Source organism: Megascapheus bottae, chromosome 33 (assembly GCF_031878675.1).
Source record: "Megascapheus bottae isolate mThoBot1 chromosome 33, mThoBot2.hap1, whole genome shotgun sequence".
Classification (NCBI taxonomy): domain Eukaryota; kingdom Metazoa; phylum Chordata; class Mammalia; order Rodentia; family Geomyidae; genus Megascapheus; species Megascapheus bottae.
Genome location: NC_143541.1, coordinates 5,822,999 through 5,847,757, shown reverse-complemented (window position 1 = coordinate 5,847,757; position 24,759 = coordinate 5,822,999). Strand labels below are relative to the sequence as shown.

Here is a 24,759-nt window from a genome sequence, read left to right as displayed (position 1 = left end):
GGCCCTGCCTGGCTTTAAAGGGCCCGGGGCTGGCGGGTCGAGGGCTGGGCGGGAGAGACGCCGGGGACGCGGCCGTGGGGGAAACAGCTCTGCTTTATTCGGGTCCTGTCACCGGCCCGGGGGCTCCTGGGGACAGGAAGCAGCTGTCCAGGGCGGGCTGCAGGGCCCGGGACACCTGCTCTGCCCTGTCCGCGAGGAGCCGCCCGGGGCGGGAGGCGCGGCGCCCTTGCAGGCAGCGCAGGAAATCGGGCATCTGTGAGGGCAGGGAGTAGACGGGCACGGCGCGGAACGGGGCGGGCACGGCGTCCGGGGGCAGCAGGCCGTCGAAGCAGGCCACGACGTAGCAGCCCGGCGCCCGGCCTTGCAGGAAATCGGGCAGCACGCAGTTGAGCGAGGCGGGGAAGGCATCGTGGGGGTCGTGGTTCCCGGGCGCTGCCGCCCCACCCTGCAGCCACTCCCGGCACAGGGCCGCGGCCCCCGGCGAGAAGAGCAGGACCACCACGCCGCCCTCCTGCAGGGTCTGGCGCCGCTGCCCGTGGACCCAGGCCAAGGGCCCCTGGGCGCTCAGCTCCTGGCGGCTCCACAGGTCCACGGCCACGCGCAGCGGCAGCCGGCCCAGCGCCGAGGCCAGCGCGCCCACCGCGCGCTCGAAGCCCGCGCCGTCGGCCGAGTGGAGGAGCAGAACCGCGCGGCCCCGGGTGGGCGCTGCTGGGGACGGAAGGGGAAAGGGCGGCCGTGAGCCCACCAGCGCCGACGGCCCCCGCCCCCCAAGCGTGCAGCTGCTTCCAGAGCCTCAGCCACCCTGCAGGGGAGAGGGGCCGCGTGTGAGCTGCACTCCCGGCCCCTCCGCTCCTGCCCCGTGGGCACAGGGGACAGGAAGGCGCTCACCTTTCACACGATCCTTTTTGAGGAAGAGGAAGACGAAAAGCACAGCAGCTAAGAGTAGACAGGCCAGCCACACCAGCGCCCAGCGCCTGTGGATGTCTGGGAGAGCCAAGGGAGAGGACGGGCTCGTTAGATCTCACCCTTTACGCCTAGTCAATGAATGGCTCAAGCTTGTCATCCTAGCTACTCAAGAGGCTGAGATGTGAGGGTCGCAGTTGAAAGCCAACTCCGTTATTTCCAATTAACTAGGAAAAACAATCAGTAGTGGAGTTCTAGCTCAAGTGGCAGAGCACTATTCTTGAGCCAAAAAAATGCTAAAGGACGTGGTCAAGTTCCTATACTTCCCTCCCCACCAAATAAATAAGAAAAGAAAGAAACCTTACACTTGAATCCCTTCTTGCAGAGTAGAAAAAATGGAAGCCCTCAGAAATAAAGCAATTTGCCCAAAGTCCACAGCACGTAGTGTCACAGCCTGTGTATAAACAGCTCCATCTATTTGTGTGACCTTGGGTAAGTGACTTCACTTCCTGCCTGGCTCAGACCTGTAAAGTTGGGATGACAGTACTAAACTGCCTATAAAGCACTTGAATGCCAAGTATTGCTAGTGTTCAAATGGCAGCTAAGCCTAGACTTTCTTAACCTCACTGCCTTGCATGAGTGCAAGACAGGCTCCTATGTGGGACCACTGCTCTGCCTTGCCTCCAACCTGTCCACTGAAGGGCCGTCCCAGAGATCTGCTAAAAGCACAGGTTTTGCCGTTGCGGTGGTTCATGCCTGTAATCCTAGCTACTCAGAAGGCTGTGATCTGAGGATCATGGTTCAAAGCCGGCCTGAGCACTAAAGCACTAAAGTCCGTGAGACTCTTATTTCCAATTAACCACCAGAAAACCGGAAGTGGCACTGTGGCTCAAGGGGTAGGGCAGTAGCCTTGAGCTGAAGAGCTCAGGGACAGTGCCCAGGCCCAGAGTTCAAGTCCCATGACCAAAAAAACAAAACAAAACAGGATTTAAGATGAGTGCTGGTAATCCTGTCTACTCAGGAGGCTGAGGTCTGAGGATGGAGGTTTGAAGCCAACCTACACAGAAAAGTCTGGACTCTTCTCTCAAATTAATCAGCAAAATAAGCTTAGTGGAGGTATGACTCAAGTGGTAGAGTACCACCTTGAGCAGAAAAAAGCCAAGAGAATGAAGTCCTGAGTTCAAGCCCCACTACCAGCAAACACACACATACACACACTAAGTTTTATTCAAATTCCTCAGGAAGGAATTAGGATAATTTGTTCTAAGCTGGGCACTGGTGGCTTAGGCCTGTAACCCTAACTACTCAGGAAGCTGAGATCAAAGCCAGGCCTGGCAAAGAAAGGTCCCTTGACCAAGACATGTGAAAGGGTATCAATGTACGTGAATTAATGCACCTTCTATCTGGCAAATATCATGTAACCCTTTTACTAATTACAATAAAAAAAAAAGAAAGGTCCCTTGAGATGCTTATCTCCAATTAACCACTCAAAAACTGGAACTGGTGCTACGGCTCAAGAAATGGAGCATTAACTGTGAGCACAAAGAGGCTCAGGGACAGCAGTACCCAGGCCCTGAGTTCAAGTCCCACAACCAACAAAAATAATAATAATAATAATTCCTTGGAAACATAAACCCCAGTTCCTGCCTATCTTCCCATGTCATCATGTCATGACGACAGGCATGCCTGCCAAGACCCTCCAGAGTCACACTGTCACCCTTGGACTTCCTCAAAAATATACCCCACAGGCTTCACAAAAATGCACTGCTGCTCCTTTGCCTAGCTCAGGCTTCACAGCAGAGCCAGAAACCTTCCCTGAACCCCTTACCCCGCTTGGGTCAGGCCCCACTGGGCTTCTGCAGCATTGAACACTTTATGGTGTTTCAAGAGCTCATCCTGTCCTGAATTCACACAGTTTGTAAGTCATCACTGGTTTATTCTTATTACATGCAATTTGTTTTTCAGCTCAGGTCCTTTTAGACTTCTGTGGATGGGGCAGGATTGCGTCTTTTTGTTGATTTCTAAATCTCTGCAAATTTTTTTTTAATGAACAGAGGAATGATACTCTGATTTATCTGAGCCATTGCATGCACTGCCCCAGGAATGATGCCTGTCATTCTAGCTCCTGGTATAGCAAGGAAAAGAGCAGTCCTCGTAATACTCACATTTGTCCAGGGGGCAGGTCCACAGTGCTCCCAGGTCATCACCATCCCACAACTGCAAGACAAACAACCGAGTCCAGAGCCACGAGCTCAGTGAGCAACACCACCGGTTTCTAGCCGGCTTAATCTCCAGATTCAGAGCCTCATCTATGCCAATGTCTCACAGCTGCTCTGCCTTTGCTCCAACAGGTGTCTGTCCTTTCTGACTTCCTTCATGTCAAATCCAGCCCACAGGAAGAGATCTTTGAAACTTCCTCTGGAGCCCAACCTTAGTGCCTATGATGTGGTTATCCATTTACTGAGCTTCTTGAGCCAGGAACTAAACTTAGTCCACCTTTAATATCTCAGGTTTTAGACATGAAATAAACACAAACAATCCTGTTTCAGTCCAGGGTTGTGAGGGTTTTGATTATTTTTTGTCTGTGGTCGTCAGACTTGAACTCTGGGCCTGGGTGCTGTCCCTGAGCTCTTCACCTCAAGGCTAACGCTCTACCCCTTGAGCCACAGTGCCACTTCTGGTTTTCTGGTGATTAATTGGAGATAAGAGTCTCATGGACTTTAGTGCCTGAGCTGGCTTTGAACCTCCATCCTAGCCTCCTGATTAGCTAGTATTATGGGCGTGAGCCACCGTGCCCAGCTTGGTTTTGTTATTTTTTTTTTCCAGTCCTAGGGCTTAAGCTCAGGGCCTGGGTGATGTCCTTGAACTTTCTCAAGGCCAGTGCTCTACCACTTGAGCCACAGCACCACTTCTGGCTTTTTTTGTGTATATGGTACCAAGGACTTGAACCCAGGGCTTTTCGCATGCTAGGCAAGCACTCTACCACTATGCCATACTTCCAGCCCTTTAGTCCTGTTGTGTTGTTGGGCGTTGGGACCCAAGCTGCCACCTACCCACCTGTACACACTGGCCTGAATGCAGGTCTTGCAGCAACTGCTCTCCAAGGCGAGCCGCCCTCTGCCAAGCCAAGGGATGGGAGCTGTCACCCAGGGGTAGCACTTTGAGGTGAGCACCCGGCTGCAGCTGGGCAGAATTGGTTGGGAAAGGGCGAGCTGGGAGACCTTAGAGACCACTGAGCAGGGGCCAGGTCTGAGTCACACAGACCAGTACTCCATCCCCAAGGGCCAGAACAGGAAACTGGAGCTGAGAGGTCTATGGAGGAAGGTTCCTTGGCTCTCACCGTGGAGACCCTGCTGGGCAGTGGGGTACAGCCATGGGGTTCCAATGCACAGAGGGACCTGTTGTCCTGTGGGCCTCGGGTCTCCACCAGTAGCACATCATTCTTGAGAGGCCCCAGGGAGTCTGGGAGGAGTGACAGATCACATTTAACAGCACCCAGTACCCAACCTCCCCCTGCCCACCAGGAGCCAGACCCTCCAGGATTCCCCCTATTATAATGCCCCTATTCTATGCATGCCCAGGCCCCACTCACCAGCCCACGGGCATTCCTGAATCTGCAGCTTCTCCCAGTTGCTCACCTGTTTAGAAGGGGCAGAGTTAGGAGTAGCAGGAAGGGCCGGGAGTTTGGCCTAGTGGTTAAAGTGCTTGCCTAGCATGCATGAAGACCCGGGTTCGATTCCTTGGTACCACATACATAGATAAAAAGCCAGAAGTGGTGCTGAGGCTCAAGTGGTAGAGCTCTAGCCTTGAGAAAGTCCAAGGACAGTGCTCAGGCCCTGAGCTCAAGCCCAGGACTGGCAAAAAAAAAAAAAAAAAAAAAAAAAGAGTAGCAGGAAAAGCAAGAGCCAGGGCCAGAAGGTCAGAAGAAAGGGAACAGGCAAGGAGAATCCCATCAGGCTGGCTGCAGGTTCCAACTGAAGGGCTGGGGTCACCTCATCTTTCTTAGGCTCAGCTGAGCCAGTGAACCTTGGCCACCTTAAAGAGCTTTTCCTGTCTTAACCAAGCACTTTATAACTCTTCTCACCTCACCAGCCATGGGAAATTGTAACCCTATGTTCCCTTTGCTCTTCACTTTTTTTTTTTTTTTGCCAGTCCTGGGCTTAAGCTCAGGGCCTGAGTACTGTCCTTGGATTTTTCTCAAGGCTAGAACTCTACCACTTGAGCCTCAGCACCACTTCTGGCTTTTTCTAAGTAAGTGGTACCAAGGAATCGAACCCGGGTCTTCGTGCATGCTAGGCAAGCACTCTACCACTAGGCCAAACTCCCAGCCCTTCACTTTTTATCTTAGTATTGGTAGTCCTGGGGCTTGAACCCAGGTCCTGGGTGCTCACTGTCCTTGAGCTTTTGTGCTCAAGGCTAGTGCCCCATCACGTGAGCCACAGCTCCACTTCTGGCTTTCTGGTGGTTAGTTGAACATAGTGTCTCATGGATGTTACTGCCCAAACTGGCTTTGAACCTCACTCCTCAGATCTCAGCCTGCTGAGTAGCTAGGGTTACAGGCGTGAGCCACCAGCGCCGGGCTGGTATTGAAGGTCAACATTAACCCTGTAAACTGGAGATTGACATGCTGTATCATGTACTCACTGGAGTACTGTTATTTGTCTTTCTCCATTAGAAACATGGCTCCTAGGAGAGAAGGGGAATTTATTGGTTTTGCTCAGCTGGTGCCAGGAAAGTGAATAGTGGGATCCCCAAGGAGAAAGGGGGACCCAAGGGGCTGGGAGTGCTTGCCTAGCATGCATGAAAACCCAGGTTCGATTCCTCAGTACCACATACATAGAAAAAGCCAGAAATGGTGCTGTGGCTCAAGTGGCAGAGCTCTAGCCTTGAAGAAAAAGCCCAAGGACAGTGCTCAGGCCCTAAGCTCAAGCCCAGGACTGGCAAAAAAAAAAGGGGGGGGGGGACCCGGGAATAAAGTGAATGTAGAGGGCTGTGACTTGAGTCAAGGTCTGGGCAGGGCCCACCACAGCCCAGGGCTCTGGCACCACATTCCGACCTGGACACAGAGGTTGGGATGCTCCTTCAGCAGCGGAAACTTGAGGATCTTCTGTGGAAAACAGGGAATGGGGTGTGGGAGAGGTGTCCGCGTCGCCCTCCCTCTGCCCATCCTAGACCCGGCCCTCTGCCTGACCTACATTCATGGTTACATTCTCCCTGAGCATCGGAGGGGCCAGTGGCTGGCAGGGGCCCCCGCCTGGTGCCTGCCAACACAGCACCACCTCGGCCTGTAGTGAACACGGCGCCTCCAGCTTCCAATTCCGCAGGGGCAGCAGGCTGAGACGGGCTGTGCGCCAGAGGTTGCGGTGTGCCCGGGGGTCTGCAGCAGAGGGCCAGGGTCAGGGTGCCATCTTCTAGTTTTTCAGGTCAACAGGTCCCCCTGGAGGTCTGCTTACCTTTCCTGAAGGGGCAGAAGCTGGTTCTGACAGAGTCGGGCTCCAAGGGCCATACCTGGAAAGGAAAAAGGCTCCCCTCAGTTCAGTTCAATCCATCCAATTTGCCATCAGTCCACGCCCGGCCTGGACTTGCCAGAGGGGCCTTCGCAGCCTCGGCTCACGAGCACTGGCATAAAGGGCCCAGCCTTAACAAAGACCTATGGATGGAAATTTTAGTTTTTCAGCAAATAATACACTTAGAGCTGGCAACATCTTTGTGAGGGCCGACCATGTGTCTTAGTACAGTAAGCGCAGGCAATGGGAGACAGGTTTATTTTATTCTGCTTTCATTCCCATTTTGTGAACACCTACTGTGTGCTCAGTATTGTGCTAGTTTGACAAGGATACTTCCATTCTTTCAGTGGGGTTTTTAAGAGCACAGGTAACAGGCTTAGCCCTGTGCTAAGCACTCTTGATACTATACTGTTCATGAAAGCTTTCATCAGAACACCTATTATGTAACAGGCATTGTGCATGGCAATAACAATTAAGTTACAGTAAATATTTCCTGAACATGTGCTCTGAGTCTAGTCACTGCGATTGGCAGTAGAGGTTCATTCATTCATTCACTAAACAGCATGCACTAATTGTGAGGCTATGGCAAAATTATTGCATTTGAGTTACATATGATCTGCTTGATTTGGGGGAAATCACAAAGTCACAGTTAAAAAATATACCAATAAGGCCGGGAGTTTGGCCTAGTGGTTAAAGTGCTTGCCTAGCATGCATGAAGACCCGGGTTCGATTCCTCCGTACCACATACATAGAAAAAAGCCTGAAGTGGTGCTGAGGCTCAAGTAGTAGAGCTCTAACCTTGAGAAAGTCCAAGGACAGCGCTCAGGCCCTGAGCTCAAGCCCATGACTGGCAAAAAAAAAAAAAAAAAAAAAATATATATATATATATATATATATATATATATATATATATATATATACACCAATAAGGGCCGAGAGCATGGCTTAGTGGTAGAGTGCTTGCCTAGCATGCACGAAGACCTGGGTTTGATCCTCAGTACCACATACATAGAAAAAGCCAGAAGTGGTGCTGTGACTCAAGTGGTAGAACTCTAGCCTTGAGAAAACCCAAGGACAGTGCTCAAACCCTGAGTTCAAACCCCAGGATGGCAAAAGAACAAACAACTATATACCAATAAATTAGCAAATTGATCATTCATTTCCAAACATTTATGTATTTATTTGGCCAGTTTTGGGGCTTGAATTCAGGGCTTGGGCACTGTCTGTGAGCTTCTTTTGCTCAAAGCTACCACTCTACCACTTGAGCCACAATGCCACTTCCAGCTTTGTCTGTTTATGTGGTACTGAGGAATTGAGTCCAAAGCTTCATGCATGGTAGGCAAGAACGCTACCACTAAGCCATATTCCCAGTCCCAAACATTTATTGAACAACTGTTCTGTCCAAGAAGAAATGAGAGGCTGGGTGGCAGTGGTTCATACCTATAATCCTAGTTACTCAGGAGGCTGAGATCAGGATCATGGTTTGAAGCCAGCCTGGGCAGAAAAGTCCCCATAAGATTCTCATCTCCAATTAACTACTCAAAAATCAGAAATGGACCTGTGGCTCAAAGTGGTAGAGCACTACCCTTGAGCAAAAAGAGCTCAAGGGAGGGGGAAGGGAAATGGGGACCATGACATGTGAAAGGGTATCAACGTGTGGGAATTAAGGGACCATCTTTCTGGCAAATATCATGTAACCTTTCTATTAATTACAATAAAAAATATATTAAAAAATACAAAGAGGAAGGAAGAGAAGACAGAACTAAGACACATCAGATGGATCTATTCATCAAAAGAGAACATTAATTACTTGGGCCTTGCATGGTGTTATGAGCATAAAGGCGTGAAGGTAGAACAGGGTAACGATATGAAAATATTAACATAATAAATATAATGTGAAATACTAAAAAAAAAAAAAAAGAGCTCAAGGACAGCATCCAGACCCTGCTTTCAAGCCATATGACCAAAGAAAGAAGAAAAAAAGAAAGAAAGACGATTCCCCATCATGAGAGGAAGTAATAGTAACAGACAAGTAAGAGGAACACAACTACAAATAGGATGGGAGCTGGGGGAAGCCAAGTGGAAGCCAAGTGGTTGAGTTGGGGCTTTGGAAAGAGGGGAAGTATGTGTTGGGAGGTTTGGCAATATTGAAAAAGGGTGTGGGCATTTGGGGGTGGTACAAACTGCCCAAGCAAAGGGAAAGGTGAGTATAGCTTGGTCAGTAGCTCCATCAGATATAAGAAAGCCTTCTAGCCAGGCGTGGCAGCTCACGCCTGTAATCCTGGCTACTCAGGAGGCTGAGATCTGAGGATTGAAGTTCAAAGCCAGCCTGGGCAGTAAAGACCATGAGATTCTTATCTCCAGTTAACCACCAGAAAACCTGAAGTGGGACTGTAGCTCAAGGGGTAGGCCTTGAGCTGAAGAGCTCAGGGACAGCACCCAGGCCAAGTTCAAGTTCCACTACCAACCAAAAAAAGAAAGAAATCTTGGAGAAAATACAGTGGGAAAAGTTTAATTGGGAACAGATTATTCCTATTCCTTCTCATGCAGAGGGACCACCAGGAAGCCAGAATGGGGCCCAGAATACCAGAGTAGTGATAGGAAGGGAGACAGGGTTGGAAGGTGTAGAGAAGAGGTAGGAGAGGCCCAAACTTAACTAAGATGGAGAGGAGAGAGAAAGAGGATGAGACAATAATGTCAGAAGCCACATGAATGGGACCTGAAGACTCATCAGCTTGACAGTCAGAGAGAAACAAGGGAGCCAGTGTAGGAAAGCTCGCACCTCCCACAACAGCTGAGCCAGGCTGCTGACATTACACTGGCAGGTTCACTGGCAGGAATGGCGCTCAGAGAAGTCAAATGGACAGCAAATGGCAAGAGAGGGGACTGAGGCCAGACACACAGGGCACAAAGCGGGAATCACAGGAAGGGCACATGAGTGGACCAGACCCAGGCAGCAGTGCTGGCAAGGGAGAGCTGGAGAGCATCTGGGTCCACAACAGGCAGAAGGCATGGGATACCCAGGGCCAAGAGGGAGCTGGCCACCCAGGGAAGAGCTGGCCACCCCGGGGAGAGCTGGCCACCGTGGGAGAGATGCATCTCCACCTTCAAGGAGAGCACGGGCGATGCAATGTGACGCCAGAACGGTAGAAGCCCCTCCTCACCATCTTCCCAGGCCCCCCTCCCCTGACTCCAGCCGGACTCTGCTCTTACCTGAATGCAAAGGCAGGGGACCAGGTCTGTATGGCTCAGAGTAATATTCTGAGGCCCAGTCTGTGGGAAAAGCAGAAGGAGGAAAGAAGGTTGGGGATGAGGAAGAGGAAGGAGAAGCTAAGGAAGAGAAAACCAGGCAGTGAGAAGCTCTCCGTCTGTGTCCTTGATTTCGCTGTGTCTTCAAGGGCCCTCTTTGCGGACGTGTGCCGGCATCACGAGCATGGACACTGGCCTGGGGTGGACACGGACTGGGGGAGGGAGGGGTCTCACCAGATTGCTATGCCACCGGGGCTTGGAGGCCCCCTGGGCCTGATTCCAGTACAGTAAGAGGCTGAAGCGCTGCTCCTCAGAGACGTCCAGCACCAGGCGCACGTCGTCACCGTCTGCAGACACATTGAGCCAGGGCAGGGCTGGGGAAGAATGGACAGGGGGCCCGTGACACCTTTGCGCATGCCCAAGTCCAAGCATACTCACTGCCTAACCCTGCTAGTCTCCATCAAGCCCCATAGACTAGGGGACGCTTGCCAGAGACCAGATCCCCAGTTCCATCCCGACTCTCCCCCTACTCCGAGTGAAACCTAGAATCCTTCTGAAAGCTGGGAAGGCTTTACCCACCATAGCAGCCATGACTCCCCTAAATTCCTCTCCTAGAACCTGTGCCCTTGATTACTCCCCTGCACATACCCCTGCCTCAGGCCCTTTCCACTGGCTTCTCTCTAAGTATGGAATCCTTGTCTCTGAAATACATCCTTCACCATGGGGAGGTCTTCACACTGTGGCAACCTCCCACTTTCCCACCCCTCTTTCCCTGTAATTCCAGGCACCATCTGACTCACTGCATTATTCCATTATTCCGTGCTCCATGTTTATTGTGTCCTCCCTCATCCCTTCCCATACCTCCCCCCCCCCCAGCCCTAGCTCTACAAGGAGTGAGCATTCTAAAAGTTTATTACTTTATATTCTGGGTCTATGCCACTCTGTTAATAATGTGAAGCTGAGTAATTTTTATGGATTACCAAACAGGCAAGCCAAGTTTGAGGAACCAAAAGGAAAATGAGATTGAAAAAAGTCCAAATAGTTGGGCTGGGAGTTTGGCCTAGTGGTAGAGTGCTTGCCTAGCATGCACGAAGACCTGGGTACCACATATATAGGAAAAAACTGGAAGAGGTTCTGAGGCTCAAGTGGTAGAGCTCTAGCCTTGAGAAAGTCCAAAGGCCCTGAGCTCAAGCCCAGGACTGGCAAAAAAGAAAAGAAAAAGGAAAAAAGAAAAGAAAAAAGATTAAGATATGAACAGTATGATTTTATTTCAACTATTTGGACTTTTGTTTTTTTGCCAGTCCTGGGCTTGAGCACAGGGCCTGAGCCCTGTCCTTGAACTTTCTCAAGGCTAGAGCTCTACCACTTGAGCCTCAGCACCACTTCTGGCTTTCTCTACATAAGTGGTACCGAGGAGTTGAACTCAGGCAAGCACTCTACCACCAGGCCAAACTCTTGGCCCTCATACCTTATTCTTACACAAGTGCACACATATAGAAGCACTGGTGGAACTGAGTGGCAGGGTGGGGCACACCTGTAATCCCAGCTACTGGGGTTGAGGATGAGAGTATCAAGAGGTCAGTCTCAGTCTCATCCTGAACAACACAGCAAGAAGACTGTGTCTAAATAAATAAATTAGTAAACAAAGCTGGAAGCGGTGGTGCGGCATACCTGTAACATTAACTACTCAGGGAATAGTGTGAGCATGTTTCAAAAACAAAAATGTAAGCCAGGTGAGGTGGCACACGCCTATAATCCTGGCTACTCAGGAGGCTGAGATCTGAGGATCACGGTTCAAAACCAGACTAGGCACTAAAGCTGGTGAGATTCTTATCTCCAATTAACCACCAGAAAACCAGAAGTGGCGTTGTGGCTCAAGGATTAGAGCAGTAGCCTACATACGGGCCCAGACCAAGTCCCACAACCAACAACAAAAACAGAACAAAACAAAAATGTAGCTTGGCTACAGGCTCACACCTGTAATCTTAGCTACTCAGGAGACTGAGATCTGAGGATCATAGTTTGAAGCCAGCCTGGGCAGGAAAGTCTGTGAGACTCTTATCTCAAATTAGCCAACTAAAAAACCAGAAATGGGGCTGTGGCTGAAATGGTAGCATGCCAGCCTGGAGCAAAATGGCTCAGGGTCAGTGTCCTGGCCCTGAGATCAAGACCTATGACAGGCACACACACAAATACTGTGTGCACACTTCACAAAAGCACTTGCCTCGCAAGGTGCTGGTGGCTCATGCCTGAAACCCTAGATATTTAGGAGGCTGAGATCTGAGGTCTGTGGTTCAAAACCAGCCTTGGCAGGAAAGTCCAAGAGACTCATCTCCAATTAACCACCAAAATGCCAGAAGTGAAGCTTTGACTCAAGAGCACTAGACTTGAACAAAAAAGCTCAAAAGCTCAGAGCTCAAGGCCCAGGAACAGCATACTCACGAGAGAGAGAGAGAGAGAGAGCGAGAGAGCGAGAGAGAGAGCGAGAGCGAGAGCGAGAGAGAGAGAGAGAGAGAGAGAGAGAGAGAGAGAGAGAGGGAGAGAGAGAGACAGAGAAAAAGAGAGAAACAGAGAGAGAGACAGAGAGAGAGGCAGAGACAGAGACAGAGACAGAGACAGGGGCTGGGAGTTTGGCCTAGTGGTAGAGTGCTTGCTTAGCATGCATGAAGACCTAAGTTCAACTCCTGGGTATCACTTACGTAGAGAAAGCCGGAAGTGGGGCTGTGGTAGAGCTCTAGCCTTGAGAACGCCCAAGGACAATGCTCAGACCCTGAGTTTAAGCCCCAGGACTGGCAAAGCAAGCAAGCAAGCAAGCAAGAAAGAAAGAGAGAGGGGGGAGAGGAAAGGGAGGAAGAAAGGAAGGAAGGAAGGAAGAAGGAAAGAAAAAAGAGCTATTCATCTTAATGTTCTCAGTGCCTCTCAGAGACTCCGCAGTTAGTGAAGTTGAGTGTGATGAATGAATAAACAGCTCTGGGAGCTGGGATGTGGCAGTCTAGAGCAGGAGCCAATTCTAAGGGTCCAGGGAACTCCATCCCTGCCCCCCTCCCAGCCCACTGCCCCTACCCCTACCCCTGCATTTCTGGATGCTGTCCCGGACTTGAAGACCCCTGCAGTCTGGGGAGAGATCACAGAAAAGCCTCCAGTGGGACTGAGGGTCAAGGAAAACAAGGGGGAAACCGGGGAACTATTGGGAAGGGTTCCCTGTCCCCTAAACACCACCCACATCTGTGTGCCATGCACACAGTGCTGCCAGGGCCTGAGGGGCAGCACACGGGAGGGACCAACAGACTCTGCGGGTGCCAGCTTGGGTCTCTGCATGAGAGATGGATCTAGCTGCACATGGAGAGAAGTGGGCGGAGGAGACCAAGATCAGGGGGATGGGACTTGGGGTGTCTAAGATTCCGGGGCTGCTCACCGGGCAGTTGCTGTGTGAGGTTGAGCTCCTTTTGGAACCTGGGCTGAGTATAGGACCAGATCCGCACTTCGGCCCCCAGAGCAGCCTCAAAGCAGTCAAACACTGCAGAGCCCTGTGAAGAGAGGGGTGGGGAGGCCCAGGGTGAGGACGGTGGGGGAGGTCTTCAGAGCCAGCCGCCCGCACCCGTCTCCAACCAGGAACTACATAGCTCGAAAGTGCTCGTCATGAGCCAAAAAGCCAAGAGAGAGTGCAAGTTCCTGAGTTCAAACCACAGTACTGGGCACACACACAAAACTTGCTGCCACAGGCCCCCAACCTAAGTCAAAAATATCCTGTGTCCAAGCTGGGTGCTTCTGGCTCACACAGGTTATCCTAGCTATGCAGAAGGCTGAGATCTGAGCAGCATGGTTCAAAGCCAGCCTGGGCAAGAAAATCCATGAGACTCTCATCTCCAATTAGCTGCAATAAAACTAGAAGTAGTGCTATGGGCAGTAGTCTTGAGCACAGCACAGAGAGGCTCAGGGACAGCATCCAGACCCTGAGTTCAAGCCCCATAACTGACAAAAAAAATAACAATAACAACAATAAATATACACATGTATGTGTCTATATTTCCTCTGTCCAGTGTTGGCAGGGCAGAAGGGGCCTACCCGTGTCCCTGCCCACACTTTTTAACATTCCAGATCATCCCTAGCCAAAGCTAAGGTGATGACATACACACACACACACACACACACACACACACACACTTTAATGGTCCTTATCACTGCCATGGGAAGCTGAGCAAGAAGTTCTGTCAGGCTACAGTCATCTGGCTAGAGGCTAGGGAAAGAGGGAAGTCAGCCCTGATGGAAACAGACCTTCCTGCCATGTGGGCCTCCTGACACAGGGAGAGGCTCCAACCCTAGGCCAGGTGACACACCAGAAGATGAGTCCAGAAAAGTATGTGTGGCCCCTCTCCAAGCCTCAATTTCTTGAGTTGGGAAATGAGAGCAACAATACTTAGTTCATGAGGTTGAATTTCAGAATTACAGAAAGAAGGTAAAATCAAAATTGAGTCCCTGTCACACTGGGTATGACACCAAGGTTTTACAGATCAACTTAAATTCTCACAACAGCCACAGGAGGGAGGACTTTTTATTTATTTATTTATTTTTGGCCAGTACTAGGTCTAGACTTCAAGGCCTCAGGGAAATGGCTGGATCTGGAAAAAAAAAAACACAAGTGAGGTAAATCAAGCCCAGAGAGACAAACAGCGCATGTTTTCTCTCATATGTGGAAGCTACATCTAAAATACACTAGGATATAATCAAATTTACAGATGTCTAGGCATTCATACACAGTGAGACCAAAGGAGGATGCCCTTAGAGAAGAAATACAAAGGCCCAAGGCCCATATACCTCTGATCATGTAGACAATATTTATCAAGCAAATAGAGTAGATATTCAGTAGATACCATGTTGAAAATGAACTATACAGTGTGTGAATAGAGAAGGGCGGGGAAGACTGGGAAAGAGTGAGGGATGGGTGACATTGTCCAAAAAGAATGTACTCTTCTAGCCAACAGAATCCAGAAACAAATTTAAAAATCATACATTATGGCCAAGCAGGCTTCATTCCACAGATACAAGGCTGGTTTATCATACGCAAATCAATAAATATTCACCACGTCAACAGAGCCAAATACCAGAAGCACATGATCGTCTCAATAGATGCAGAAAAGGACTTTTACAATATACAACATCCATTCATGTCAAAAACTGCGGAGAAGCTAGAAATAGAAGGAACATATAATAAAGGCTATATATGACAGACCAACAGCCAACATGAACGGGGAAAAACTAAAGCCAGTTCCCCTAAAATCAGGAAGAAGGTAAGGATGCCCACTCTCTGCTGCCTGAGTAGCTGGGATTATATGGATGAGCTACTGGTGACCAATCTTCCGTGCCCCCACCTTTCATAGTGTTGAAACATTTAACAGCATTTCACAAAGGAAATTACACAGCAGATAACAAGTGTGTAAAAGGTCTCTGATTTTAACTGCCATCAGGGATAGAGAAATTAAATTCATAATGAAGAGCTGGAGGTGTGGCTCGGGTGGCAGAGTGCCAGCCAATGAGCAAAAACTCTGGATACCAAGTTCAAGTTCAAGTTCTGGTCCTGCACTCAAAAAAAAAAAAAAAAGAGCAGCTGATCTTGTAGAACATGCTGTAATCCCAGATGTCAGGAAGCTGAGTGTGAGGCCATTCTGGGCTAAACATTGAGATCCTGCCTCAAAAAAAGCAAGGGCCCAGGAGTTTGGCCCATGGTTCAGTGCTTGCCAGGCATACACCAAGACCCCTGTTTAATTCCTCAGTACCACATACACAGAAAAGTCGGAAGTGGTGTTGTGGCTCAAATGATAGAGTTCTAGCCTTGAAGAAAAGCCTAAAGACAGTGATCAGATCCTGAGTTCAAGCCCCAGGACTGGAAAAAAAAAAAAAAAAAAAAACAAGGGTTGCTGGTGTTGTTGGCTCATGCCTGTTATCCTGGCTACTCAGAGGCTGAGATCTGAGGATTGAGGTTCAAAGCCAGCCTGGTCACTAAAGTCTGTGAGACTCTTATCTCCAATTAATCAGAAAAAAATCAGAAGTGGTGCTGTGGCTCAAGTGGTAGAGCACTGGGTTTGAGCAAAAGGAGCTCAGGACAGCACCCAGGCCCTGATTCAAGGCCTAGGATTCAAGGCCCCTCCAAAAAACAAGCAAACAAACAAACAAAAGCAGGGACTGGGAATGTAGCTCATTCTTAAATTTCTTCCCCATCATGCCCAGGGCTGAGTTACACCCCAGCATCACTATCACCACCAACAAACTACACAGTGACACATCACCAAACACACAAAATGACCTGGTGATTTCTCACAAATGAGTCTTACCCTCATTTTAGGGCAGAAAAACAGAAAGTGTGGCCACTGTTGCAATCAAGAGCCAGGCCTTGCAGTGATCATGAGTATTTCCTACTTAGAAGAAGGTGAAGGGACCTTCACATACCACAGACTGGCCGGGCTGCGCCAGGGCAGCAGGCACTTGCACCTCCAGCAGGACGCAGCGGGTAGTGGGGTAGGACTGGAAGGAGAGCACGACTTGAGCCTGGAGAGGGGCTGTGAGCAGGGGGTGGAGGTCAGTCAGGCCACAGGCAAGGCCCTGATGAGGGGCAGGTAAGCCAGCTCTCTCCTCACCATTCTCAGATTCCCCCAGCTCCATACCAAGTGCTCTTCCTGATTCTTCCTCATCTTCAGATTCTAACCAGTGCCCTGGAAGAATCGGAGGACCAGGCTGAGGTCAGACCCGCTGCTCAGGCCTTGTGTCCTTCAGTATGTGAAAGCAAGGCTCAAGCCTGGGAGAAGACGCCCATGTGCTCAACACTGAAGATGCCAGCGCTGCCTGACAGACTCCCAGTGCTCACACCTGCCCACCGCACACTCGTGTGGAGAGTCCAGCGGGACTCACCTCGCACAGCCAAGCGCACGGCCACACGCACACAGAGGTCACAGTCGGTTTCCTGGCGGCGGCACCTCAGCACAAGCTCGGTCTGCAGGTGTGTGGGCACCAGCGCAGGGCCTGGCGCCCGCACCAGGCTCCCGGGCAGGCAGAGCACGTCCTCACCTGCGGGCCAGGGCAGAGCGGCTCAGACCCACCCCGCCCCGAGGGCTGAAGAGCTTGATGCTTCCTGGGGAAGGTGGGCAGGATGGGCAGAGGAAGAGTGGGTCTCGGCCAGGTCCCCTCCCTTTGACAATCTGCCATGCTCTCTCTAAAAGGGAACAATACTTACCCCAGAGGTGGCATGAGAGGCCCTGGGAAGAAGGGAGAAGAGAGTCAAGAGTTTATGCCCCCAACGCTAAGCACCATCCCCAGCCAAAGCCTCACCCCTCCCACACCCCTCTTTCTGCTGCTCCCTTTCCCCTTCCCCATCTTCTCTGCCCTTCTCAGCACCTGTCGGACCAGCCAGGGCAGTTCTGTAGGCGGTGGCAGTGACAGGAGCCAGATTAGCATTGCGCTGGGCCCCAGAGCTTTCCCAAACTCTCTCCCGGGACCCCAGACTCACCGGAGAACAGCGGGCAGTGTCCTGAGACCCCACAAGCCTTTCCAGAGAGACAACCCCTGGGCTTCGGCCCAGTGCCAAGGACAGCAGGAACCAGGGCACTGGCATTTTCCAGGTGCTAGGCAGCACCTAGGCCGGAGGCCCTGTCCAGCCCCCCAAGGGGGGCAGTTGCTCCATCCCTGCCCCTGCCCAGTGTCTGTGGGCAGTACCCGCGCTGGAACCCCTCCACAGCCTCTAGGGTCCTAGTTCGCGAGGGCTTGAGGTCCCCACTGCTGGGAGCCGGGATTCCCGATCCACTTCCAGCCGGAGCACTTTCGGTTTGACTCCTAGCTGGCAGCTGGCTGTTCCCGCCCGCCTGGTCCCTCCCACCAGGGCCAGGCCCTGGAGCCAGAAGCCTAGACACCACCACCTCCTCCAACTTCTCCTCCTCCTGCTCCTCCTCCTCCCCAACACCACCACCACTTCTTTGACAGTTGACTGGGAGGGGCCAGGTGGGCAGGGAGCCCTCACTGGCCCTGGAAGCTCCTACAGAGAGTTGTGATTGAGGAGAGTACCCCATGACCTGGGCAATCCAGATACTTCCTGCTTCTACACAAGCCTCCCACATAGGCCTGGGACCCAGGGACTCTTACTGAACACCTCAGGATCCCTTCACAGGCGTCCCTGGACCTCAGTGGGCTTTCCACCACTGGCCTAGACTCAAGTGTGGTACCACGTTTTGCTGATGCCATGGCTAGCAGTGTGACAGTGGCCATGTCAGTGGGCTAACCTGCAGATTTTTCTCTCTGCCCTGGGGAAAGCCAGGTCGGCCCCAGGAGATCATAAGGCCACACTTTCCCTGTGGCAGGCATGACCACTCCCCAGGAGGCTCGGCTGGCCTTTCCCAACTGCACCTCTCAGCCTCACTAGAAAGTATATGCTGTGTTTCTTTGGTTGTCTGTCCCACTTGCCTTTATTTGTCTTTCTGAATCTCAGTCTCCTGCGTCACCTTTGTCCTGGTCACTCAGTCAAAGCTTCTACTCTAGGTCAAGAAAACCCTCTCTGCAGCAGGGTGTGGTGACACATGCCTGTGATCCCAGCACTCAGGAGACTGGGCACTGGTGATTCATGCCTGTAATCCTAGCTACCCAAGAGCTGGGATCTGGTGAATAGAAGTTTGAGAGCCGATGGGGCTGAAAATTTCATGAGATTCGAATTCATAACCCTCCAATCAACCATTAAAAAGCCAGGCTGGAGGTGCTGGGAGTGTGGCCTAGTAGTAGAGTGCCTGCCCTGACTCTCATGCACAAAGCCCTGGGTTCAATTCCTCGGTACCACATCCACACACAAAAAAAGCCAGAAGTGGTTGTATGGGTCAAGAAGTAGAGTTCTAGCCTTGAGAAAGCCCAAGTACAGGGCTTGCACACACTGTTGAATTCAGGCCCCAGGACCAACACAAACACACACACTTGTTTTGGAGGGATGGGTAGGGATCTGGAAGGATGGGGCAGAAAATGAGACTCACCAGTGAAACTGTTGCCCTGTAGGTACAAGGCCCAGAAAGGGAAGGAAAGAAGAGAGCATTCTGCAAGGGCACAATGCCTCAATCACTCAATTTTGGTGCCCAAAGCACCTTTTCTTCCCAGCCCTATCCTGCCCGGGCCCTCAGAACTTCTGGTCTCTGATGCTGAGGTCACACTGAAGATGCTGCTAGAGCACAGACTCTAGGGAGGTAGAGAAGGGCAGGGCAGGACAGGAATGGAGACCTGTGCCCTGAGACAGGTGACCCCTTACCTCATGGGAGCTCAGTAGACAGTGAGTAGTCCAGGGCGACTGGTACGGGTGACCAATCCCAGCAGAGACAAAAGTGGCAGGAGCAGAATGCCAGTGGGGGGCTCCCCAAGGGCCTTACAGGATCAGGGCACCCAGAACCTGGTTTTGTAGCCTGCAAGTGGGCAATAGCTCTCAGCGAGCAGCATCCAGAGGGACCCCAAGGTGAGCTCTTGCCTAAGCCTGTACTTGCCCCACCCTGCCCTAAGGCTCCTCCTTTCTCCTAACCAGCCAGCCAGGTCACATTCCTTAGGCTGGCAGAGGAACTGAGGGACAACTTGCTGTCTCTTGCTTTGGTAAAGAAATGACAAGAAAGGGACCAGCACCAGGCTGGAGAGGTACACCCATTTCTTAGCCCTTCCCACCCTTCAGATCTGACCCTTCTGGTTCACAGCTCTGGAACTTGGGTTTTCCTTAGAAATATCATCCCCTCCCTTGAGACAGTCAAGCTAGGAAACACTACTGGACCTAGGGACTGATGTACCACTTCAGGTTGGACAGAAAAGGGGGAGGGGTTAAGTACATAAACCCCACATGCTCCCACATGTATCCCCGCTCCCCTTCCCCCTCCCCATTCAGTGTGTTCTGGCTCTCCTGGGCAGACTCCATGCAAAGGAATCCCACTCATCAGTGAAGTCTTCTCAGGAAACCCCAGAGCCCATAGCCAAGCTCTACAACAGTCACACATACTGACCTGGCTTCTGCTGCTGTAGAAAGGATGACAAAGCTCCAGGCCTTGTGGGGATCCTGCCCAACATTCCCCCACCTTCTTCCCGCTCATGGAGCACTTCAGCTTCTTCACCCTCACCAGGTCATGGCATCTTTTTCATTATTTATTTATTTATTTTGCCAGTCCAGGGCTCAGGGTCTGAGCACTGTCCTTGGGCTTTCTCAAGGCTAGCGCTCTACCACTTGAGCATAGCACCACTTCCGGCTTTTTCTGTGCATGTGGTACCCAGGAATCAAACCCAGGGCTTTGTGTATGCTAGACAAACACTCTACCACTGGCCACAGCTCCTGGCCCTTTCATTACTTTTTTTCTCTTTACTGAGGACTCGAACCCAGGGCTTCATACATGCTAGGCAAGCACTCTACCACTAAACCATATTCCCGGCCCAGCAATGGGATTTAGTGAGTAGGGTAAACAATGTAAAGAAAGAAATTCAAATGACAAGCTGGCTGGCTTCAAACTCAGATCCTCATATCTCAGCCTCCTGCAAAGGGAGGATTATAGGAGGGAACCACCAGAACCCATCCTCTTAACTTTCTGAACTCCAGGAGCGGAGCAGCTTCCTCTGTACACGCTCCTAGCATGTTTGCATGCTGATGAACCGTAAGTTTCTTGCTGCAGAACCCACAGACCCAAGAGCAGTATACTAAGCAACCATATAATGAAATCTCCAAAACTATCTCAGAGCTACTCTAAAATTCTTGATCTTACCATACATATCTAATATAAATGACTGTTAAACACAAGTGTTCAACTAAAAGAAGGGCCTAAGACCCGAGTCAGATGAATGGACCGCATTATGGGTGTGGGGTGTCAAATGCCTGGCTCATGAGCCACAAGGTTGTGGTGACAGTGTAGAACAGGGTTCCTTCCCCACACCCTGTCCTGTCACTGTGGTCACTGCCAGGTTTCACAGAGCACTCCTACTCCTCTTCAAGTGTCTAAGGCCGCCAATCAACACACTTTTCACACTATCAAATCCAAAATACAGGCAAGGGTGGATAGGACAGTCTTAGGAACTTTATTGAGTTTCTTGTAAATTGAAATGCTTTGCAGCAGAGAACAGCCTGCAGGGGGCGCAATCTCCGAAATGTTTCTTGCCTATAGAGTGAAGCAGAATTAATTTGTTCCTTATTTCCTGCCATCTGGGTGGTGAAGGGGTGGGAAATGGGGCTAATGACCAAAGGAGGCAAAGACAGGGCTCAGTCTTACAGGAAAACACCCAATGGCCTTAACTTCAACCAGCTATTGCACGGTTGTTGGTCATCCAACTGCTGAATCAGAAATAATTTAAATATATTCTTGTCACTTCAACAGATGGCAACAGGAGCGAGCCTAGGCTGCACTAGGCGACATTACAGCTGCCCAAATCACCAGAAGAGACTGGAACAGTTCCTCCACCCCACTCCACTCAAGGGGTGCCCAGGCTCCCCCTAGAGCAGATCATCAAGCAGGCTTCATTTGCGCTTCTTCTCTTGTGTGCTGGTGAACCAAGAGTCTAAAAGTTTCTTGCTGTAGTACAGCTGCCAGGCATGCACTTGGACTGCCAGCACCAACACCAGGTACATGACAGAGACAGCAGAAAAACCAAAGAGGAAGCGGTAGGCCTTGCCATGGCGGTAGAGTTGCTGTGCGGCAGGGAACATTTCCATGCTGCCATAAATGAGGGGAGCGATGGAAAAGAGACCCATGCTGATCATGGAGAACACCAGATAGCTGATGTTGTTACGTGGGAAAGAGAGCAAGCCCAAGAGAGAGGGCACGATGCTCAGCAAATATGGGTATTCCCACTGATAAGGCATGGCCACCTGATCATGTGACAAGAGCCTCAGGTGTCCCACGCTCATCTTGGCAACCAGCAGCAACCATATGACCAGATGCACGTAGATCAGCTTCTTGATTTCATACTTGAGAGTCACACTGTGGGCAAAGCACAGGGAGAAGCACCTTTCATTCAAATTCTTCTACATGCCAGGCAACTGTGCTGGACACAATTTGAATGATAAAGTCACTGATTGAGGCTGGACACAAGAAATGGAGAGGAAAAAAACAAAACAAAACAAAACGGCAGAGAAGGCTATCCAGAGTTAAGCTCTCAAGGCTGGGGGAAGATGGTCATTCTATGCCGCCTATAACATGCACATACAAAAGCATAAGCAGGGGACCAAGTAGTTGAATATGGCCAGAGCACATGGGGAGGGGTGATAAAGGGATATAAAACTGGAAAAAATTCCACTTCTTTATTTTTTATTATTGGTTGTGGGACTTGACCACAAGGCCTTGGTGCTGTTCTTTGGCTTTTCTGTTGAAGGCTAGCACTACCACTTGGAGCACTTATCAGCAGTTAACCACCAGAAAAGCAAGCAAGTGACGCTGTGGCACAAAGTGCTCAAGCACTAGCCTTGAGCAAAGAGAGCGGCTCAGGCTCCTGAGTTCAAGACCAACAAAAAGAAAGAAAAAAAAACAACAAAATTTAAACCCCCAAGACTGTCATGTTTCAAAACTCTAAGAAAAATGCCAAGAACATTCCGGGAGAACTTAATGGCTTTAATGTCTTCAATGTTTTTTTTTTTTTTTTAATTTTAAGACACTCATTTTCAAGGATGTGGAACACAGAAAACGTTATCTCCAGCCTCCCGGTTCTTGGATGACCGCGTGCGATGCTGCGTTTCCCCCGACACCTTTGTGCTAGGGTCCATCTTTGAAATGAAACACGGATCCTTCGCCTGCCTGCCGGGGCCGGACTGAGTCCATGTCAGGTGGCGCTTCCCCCCGGGGGGGGGGGGTCGTGGTGTGGATCTGGGGTGGGAGGTGCCGGGGAGGAGGGCTGGCTGTGGGGAAGACCCCGGATGGTGGCCGGATCCCCGGCGGACCAGACTCCCCCCCCCCCTCGGCGGGCCGCGCCCCTGGCGGACCGCACCCCCGGCGGGCCACACCCCGCCTCCGCTCCTCACCTCATCTGGTAGTGCATGGCCACGCGCTCCCGATGCTGGAAGTCGCTGCCGTCGGTCCCCGCCGCTCGCGGGCCTGCCCGAGACGCCATGGTACCGGATCCGAGCCCCAGGGCCCCGGCGTGCCCGGCCGGCCCTCAGCCCAGCTACCCAGCGGCCCCCGCGCGGGCGCGCTCGAAGCCAGCTTCCGGCCTCTCTGTCCCTGGAGGACCGACTCGTTGGTCACGCCCTCCCCCCCCGCCGCTGCGCATGCGCCCAAGCTCTCGCGGCCCCGCCCAGTCCCCCTGGCGTGGAAACCACCACCGGGAAGCCGGACGTGGGGCTGCGGCTCCAGGGCTGGAGGGCTTAACCCAGACTGAGGGATCCTGCAGGACAACTGGACTTGAGTTCCTTGGAAATGTTAAGGCCACGAAAGGAAAAAAAAAATCCAAATAATATTATCTGTAATGGAAAAAAAAAAGTAGAATGGTGGGGTGGAGTGCGGTGAGTCATGGGGAGGGCTGGGGTGTGGCCTAGTGGTAGAGGGCCTGCCTCGCACGCGTGAGTACCACGTGTACAGAAGGAGCCAGAAGTGGTGCTGTGGCTCAGGTGGTAGAGTGCAGACCTTGGGCATAAAGAGGCTCAGAAGAAAAGAAAAGAAAAAAAAAAAAACAAAGAAAAGGAAAACAAACTTGCATGGTAGGCTGACTCCAAACTCCTGTTTTAATTAATATTCTTGTCTCAGCCTCTGGAGCAGGTGAGGACTCCAGGATGTACCACTCTATCTGACTTACATCTCTTTTTTTTATTATTATTATTATTTTTTATTGTCAGTCCTGGGGCTTAGACTCAGGGCTGAGCATTTATCTTTGGACTTTGCTCCAGGCTAGCACTTTACCACTTGAGCCACAGCACCACTTCTGGCTTTTTCTGTGTGATGTGGTACCGGGGAATGGAACCCAGGACTTCATGCATGCTAGACAAGCACTCTACTACCACTAGGCCACATTCTCAACCCCTGACTTACATCTCTTATTGTGTGCTGAGGCTAGGGCTTGAACTCAGGGCCATATCCTCACCTTTTGTACTCAGCGCTTTACCACTTAAGCCACACTCCACATTTGGCCTTTTGCAGCTAATTGGAGAGTCTCACAGACTTTCCTTCCTGGGCAGGGTTTGAACCATGGCCTTCAACTCTCAAGATCCTGAATAATTAGGGTTACAGGCATGAGCCATTGATAACCTGGCAGTCCCTTAGCTTCTTTACTCAACTGCCTAAACCACAGCTGCATGTCTAGTTTTTGTTGTTGTTGTTGTTTTAAAAAAACTGGTTAAGTGGAGATAAGAATCTCCTAGACGTTTCTAACAGGGCTAGTTTTTGGTTTTTTGGTTTTTTTGTTTGTTTGTTTTTTTGTGCCAGTCCTGGGCTTGAGCTCAGGGCCCAAACCCTGTCCTTGGACTTTCTCAAGGCTAGAGCTCTACCACTTGAGCCACAGCACCACTTCTGGCTTTTTTCTATGTATGTGGTACCAAAGAATCGAACCTGGGTCTTCATGCATGCTGGACAAGCACTCTACCACTGGGCCAAACTCCCGGCCCAACAGGACTAGTTTTTAACCATGATCCTCAGATTTCAGTCCTCTGAGTAGCCCGAATTACAGGGATTAGCCAAAGGAGTTGGTTTATCTTCATGTTTTCTGTGTGTACCTGGTGGCACTTTATCCATCCGGGCTAACCTGTTCTGAGTCATTTACTCGTTCCACTATCATGGGACAGCATGTACAATAAATGTTGAGGCATCAGTGTCCAGGGGAGGGGTGACCCTTTCCCCAGTGCTTCCTGAAGTGTTTCACTGCACATTCCTCCTCGCTCCTGGTCAGCCTGAAGGATTAAGCTACATAGGCTGTTGCTTTGGTCTTCTGGTTCCTTTCTCAAATGCTATGCACTGGATCTTTGCTTGCATAGTACCCTTAAGGCTTCAAACCTGTCTCAAAGCTAAATCTAGGCCAGTTTACCTTGAGCCATTTGCTGTCATATCATGGTGTTTTGTTTTATTTGTAGTTGCTTGTCCTGGGGCTTTAACTCAGGAACTGGGTGCTCTCCCTGAGTCTCTTTTTTGTTCAAGGCTAGTGCTCT

The 24,759-nt window shown here is 50.9% G+C and overlaps 2 protein-coding genes across 8 annotated transcripts; both read right to left on the bottom strand.

The window, feature by feature from the left end:
- Positions 1–75: 75 nt before the first annotated feature.
- Il17rc (interleukin 17 receptor C) lies at positions 76–17,495 on the bottom strand. 7 transcript variants are annotated; one of them, XM_090323958.1, is made up of 18 exons: positions 17,158–17,495; positions 16,885–16,906; positions 16,563–16,718; positions 16,292–16,366; positions 16,104–16,213; positions 13,075–13,186; positions 12,729–12,773; positions 9,894–10,033; positions 9,624–9,683; positions 6,357–6,411; positions 6,099–6,280; positions 5,960–6,010; positions 4,496–4,541; positions 4,244–4,365; positions 3,961–4,020; positions 3,069–3,120; positions 889–984; positions 76–708 (listed from the first exon to the last, which is right to left on the bottom strand). In XM_090323958.1, the coding sequence occupies exons 1-18, from the start codon at positions 17,260–17,262 to the stop codon at positions 95–97; spliced, it is 2,103 nt and encodes a 700-aa protein (XP_090180084.1). In that variant the 5' UTR covers positions 17,263–17,495; the 3' UTR covers positions 76–94. The 7 variants fall into 7 exon arrangements, with proteins under 7 accessions (XP_090180084.1, XP_090180078.1, XP_090180079.1 ...); XM_090323952.1 differs by lacking the exons at positions 16,563–16,718; positions 16,885–16,906; positions 17,158–17,495 and having other exon boundaries at positions 3,961–4,086; positions 16,292–16,363; XM_090323953.1 differs by lacking the exons at positions 16,563–16,718; positions 16,885–16,906; positions 17,158–17,495 and having other exon boundaries at positions 76–705; positions 3,961–4,086; positions 16,292–16,363.
- Positions 17,496–20,695: 3,200 nt separating this feature from the next.
- Positions 20,696–22,808, bottom strand: Jagn1 (jagunal vesicle mediated transporter 1). Its single transcript, XM_090323888.1, has 2 exons — positions 22,648–22,808; positions 20,696–21,613 (listed from the first exon to the last, which is right to left on the bottom strand). The coding sequence occupies exons 1-2, from the start codon at positions 22,734–22,736 to the stop codon at positions 21,151–21,153; spliced, it is 552 nt and encodes a 183-aa protein (XP_090180014.1). The 5' UTR covers positions 22,737–22,808; the 3' UTR covers positions 20,696–21,150.
- Between the last annotated feature and the right edge of the window lie 1,951 nt (positions 22,809–24,759).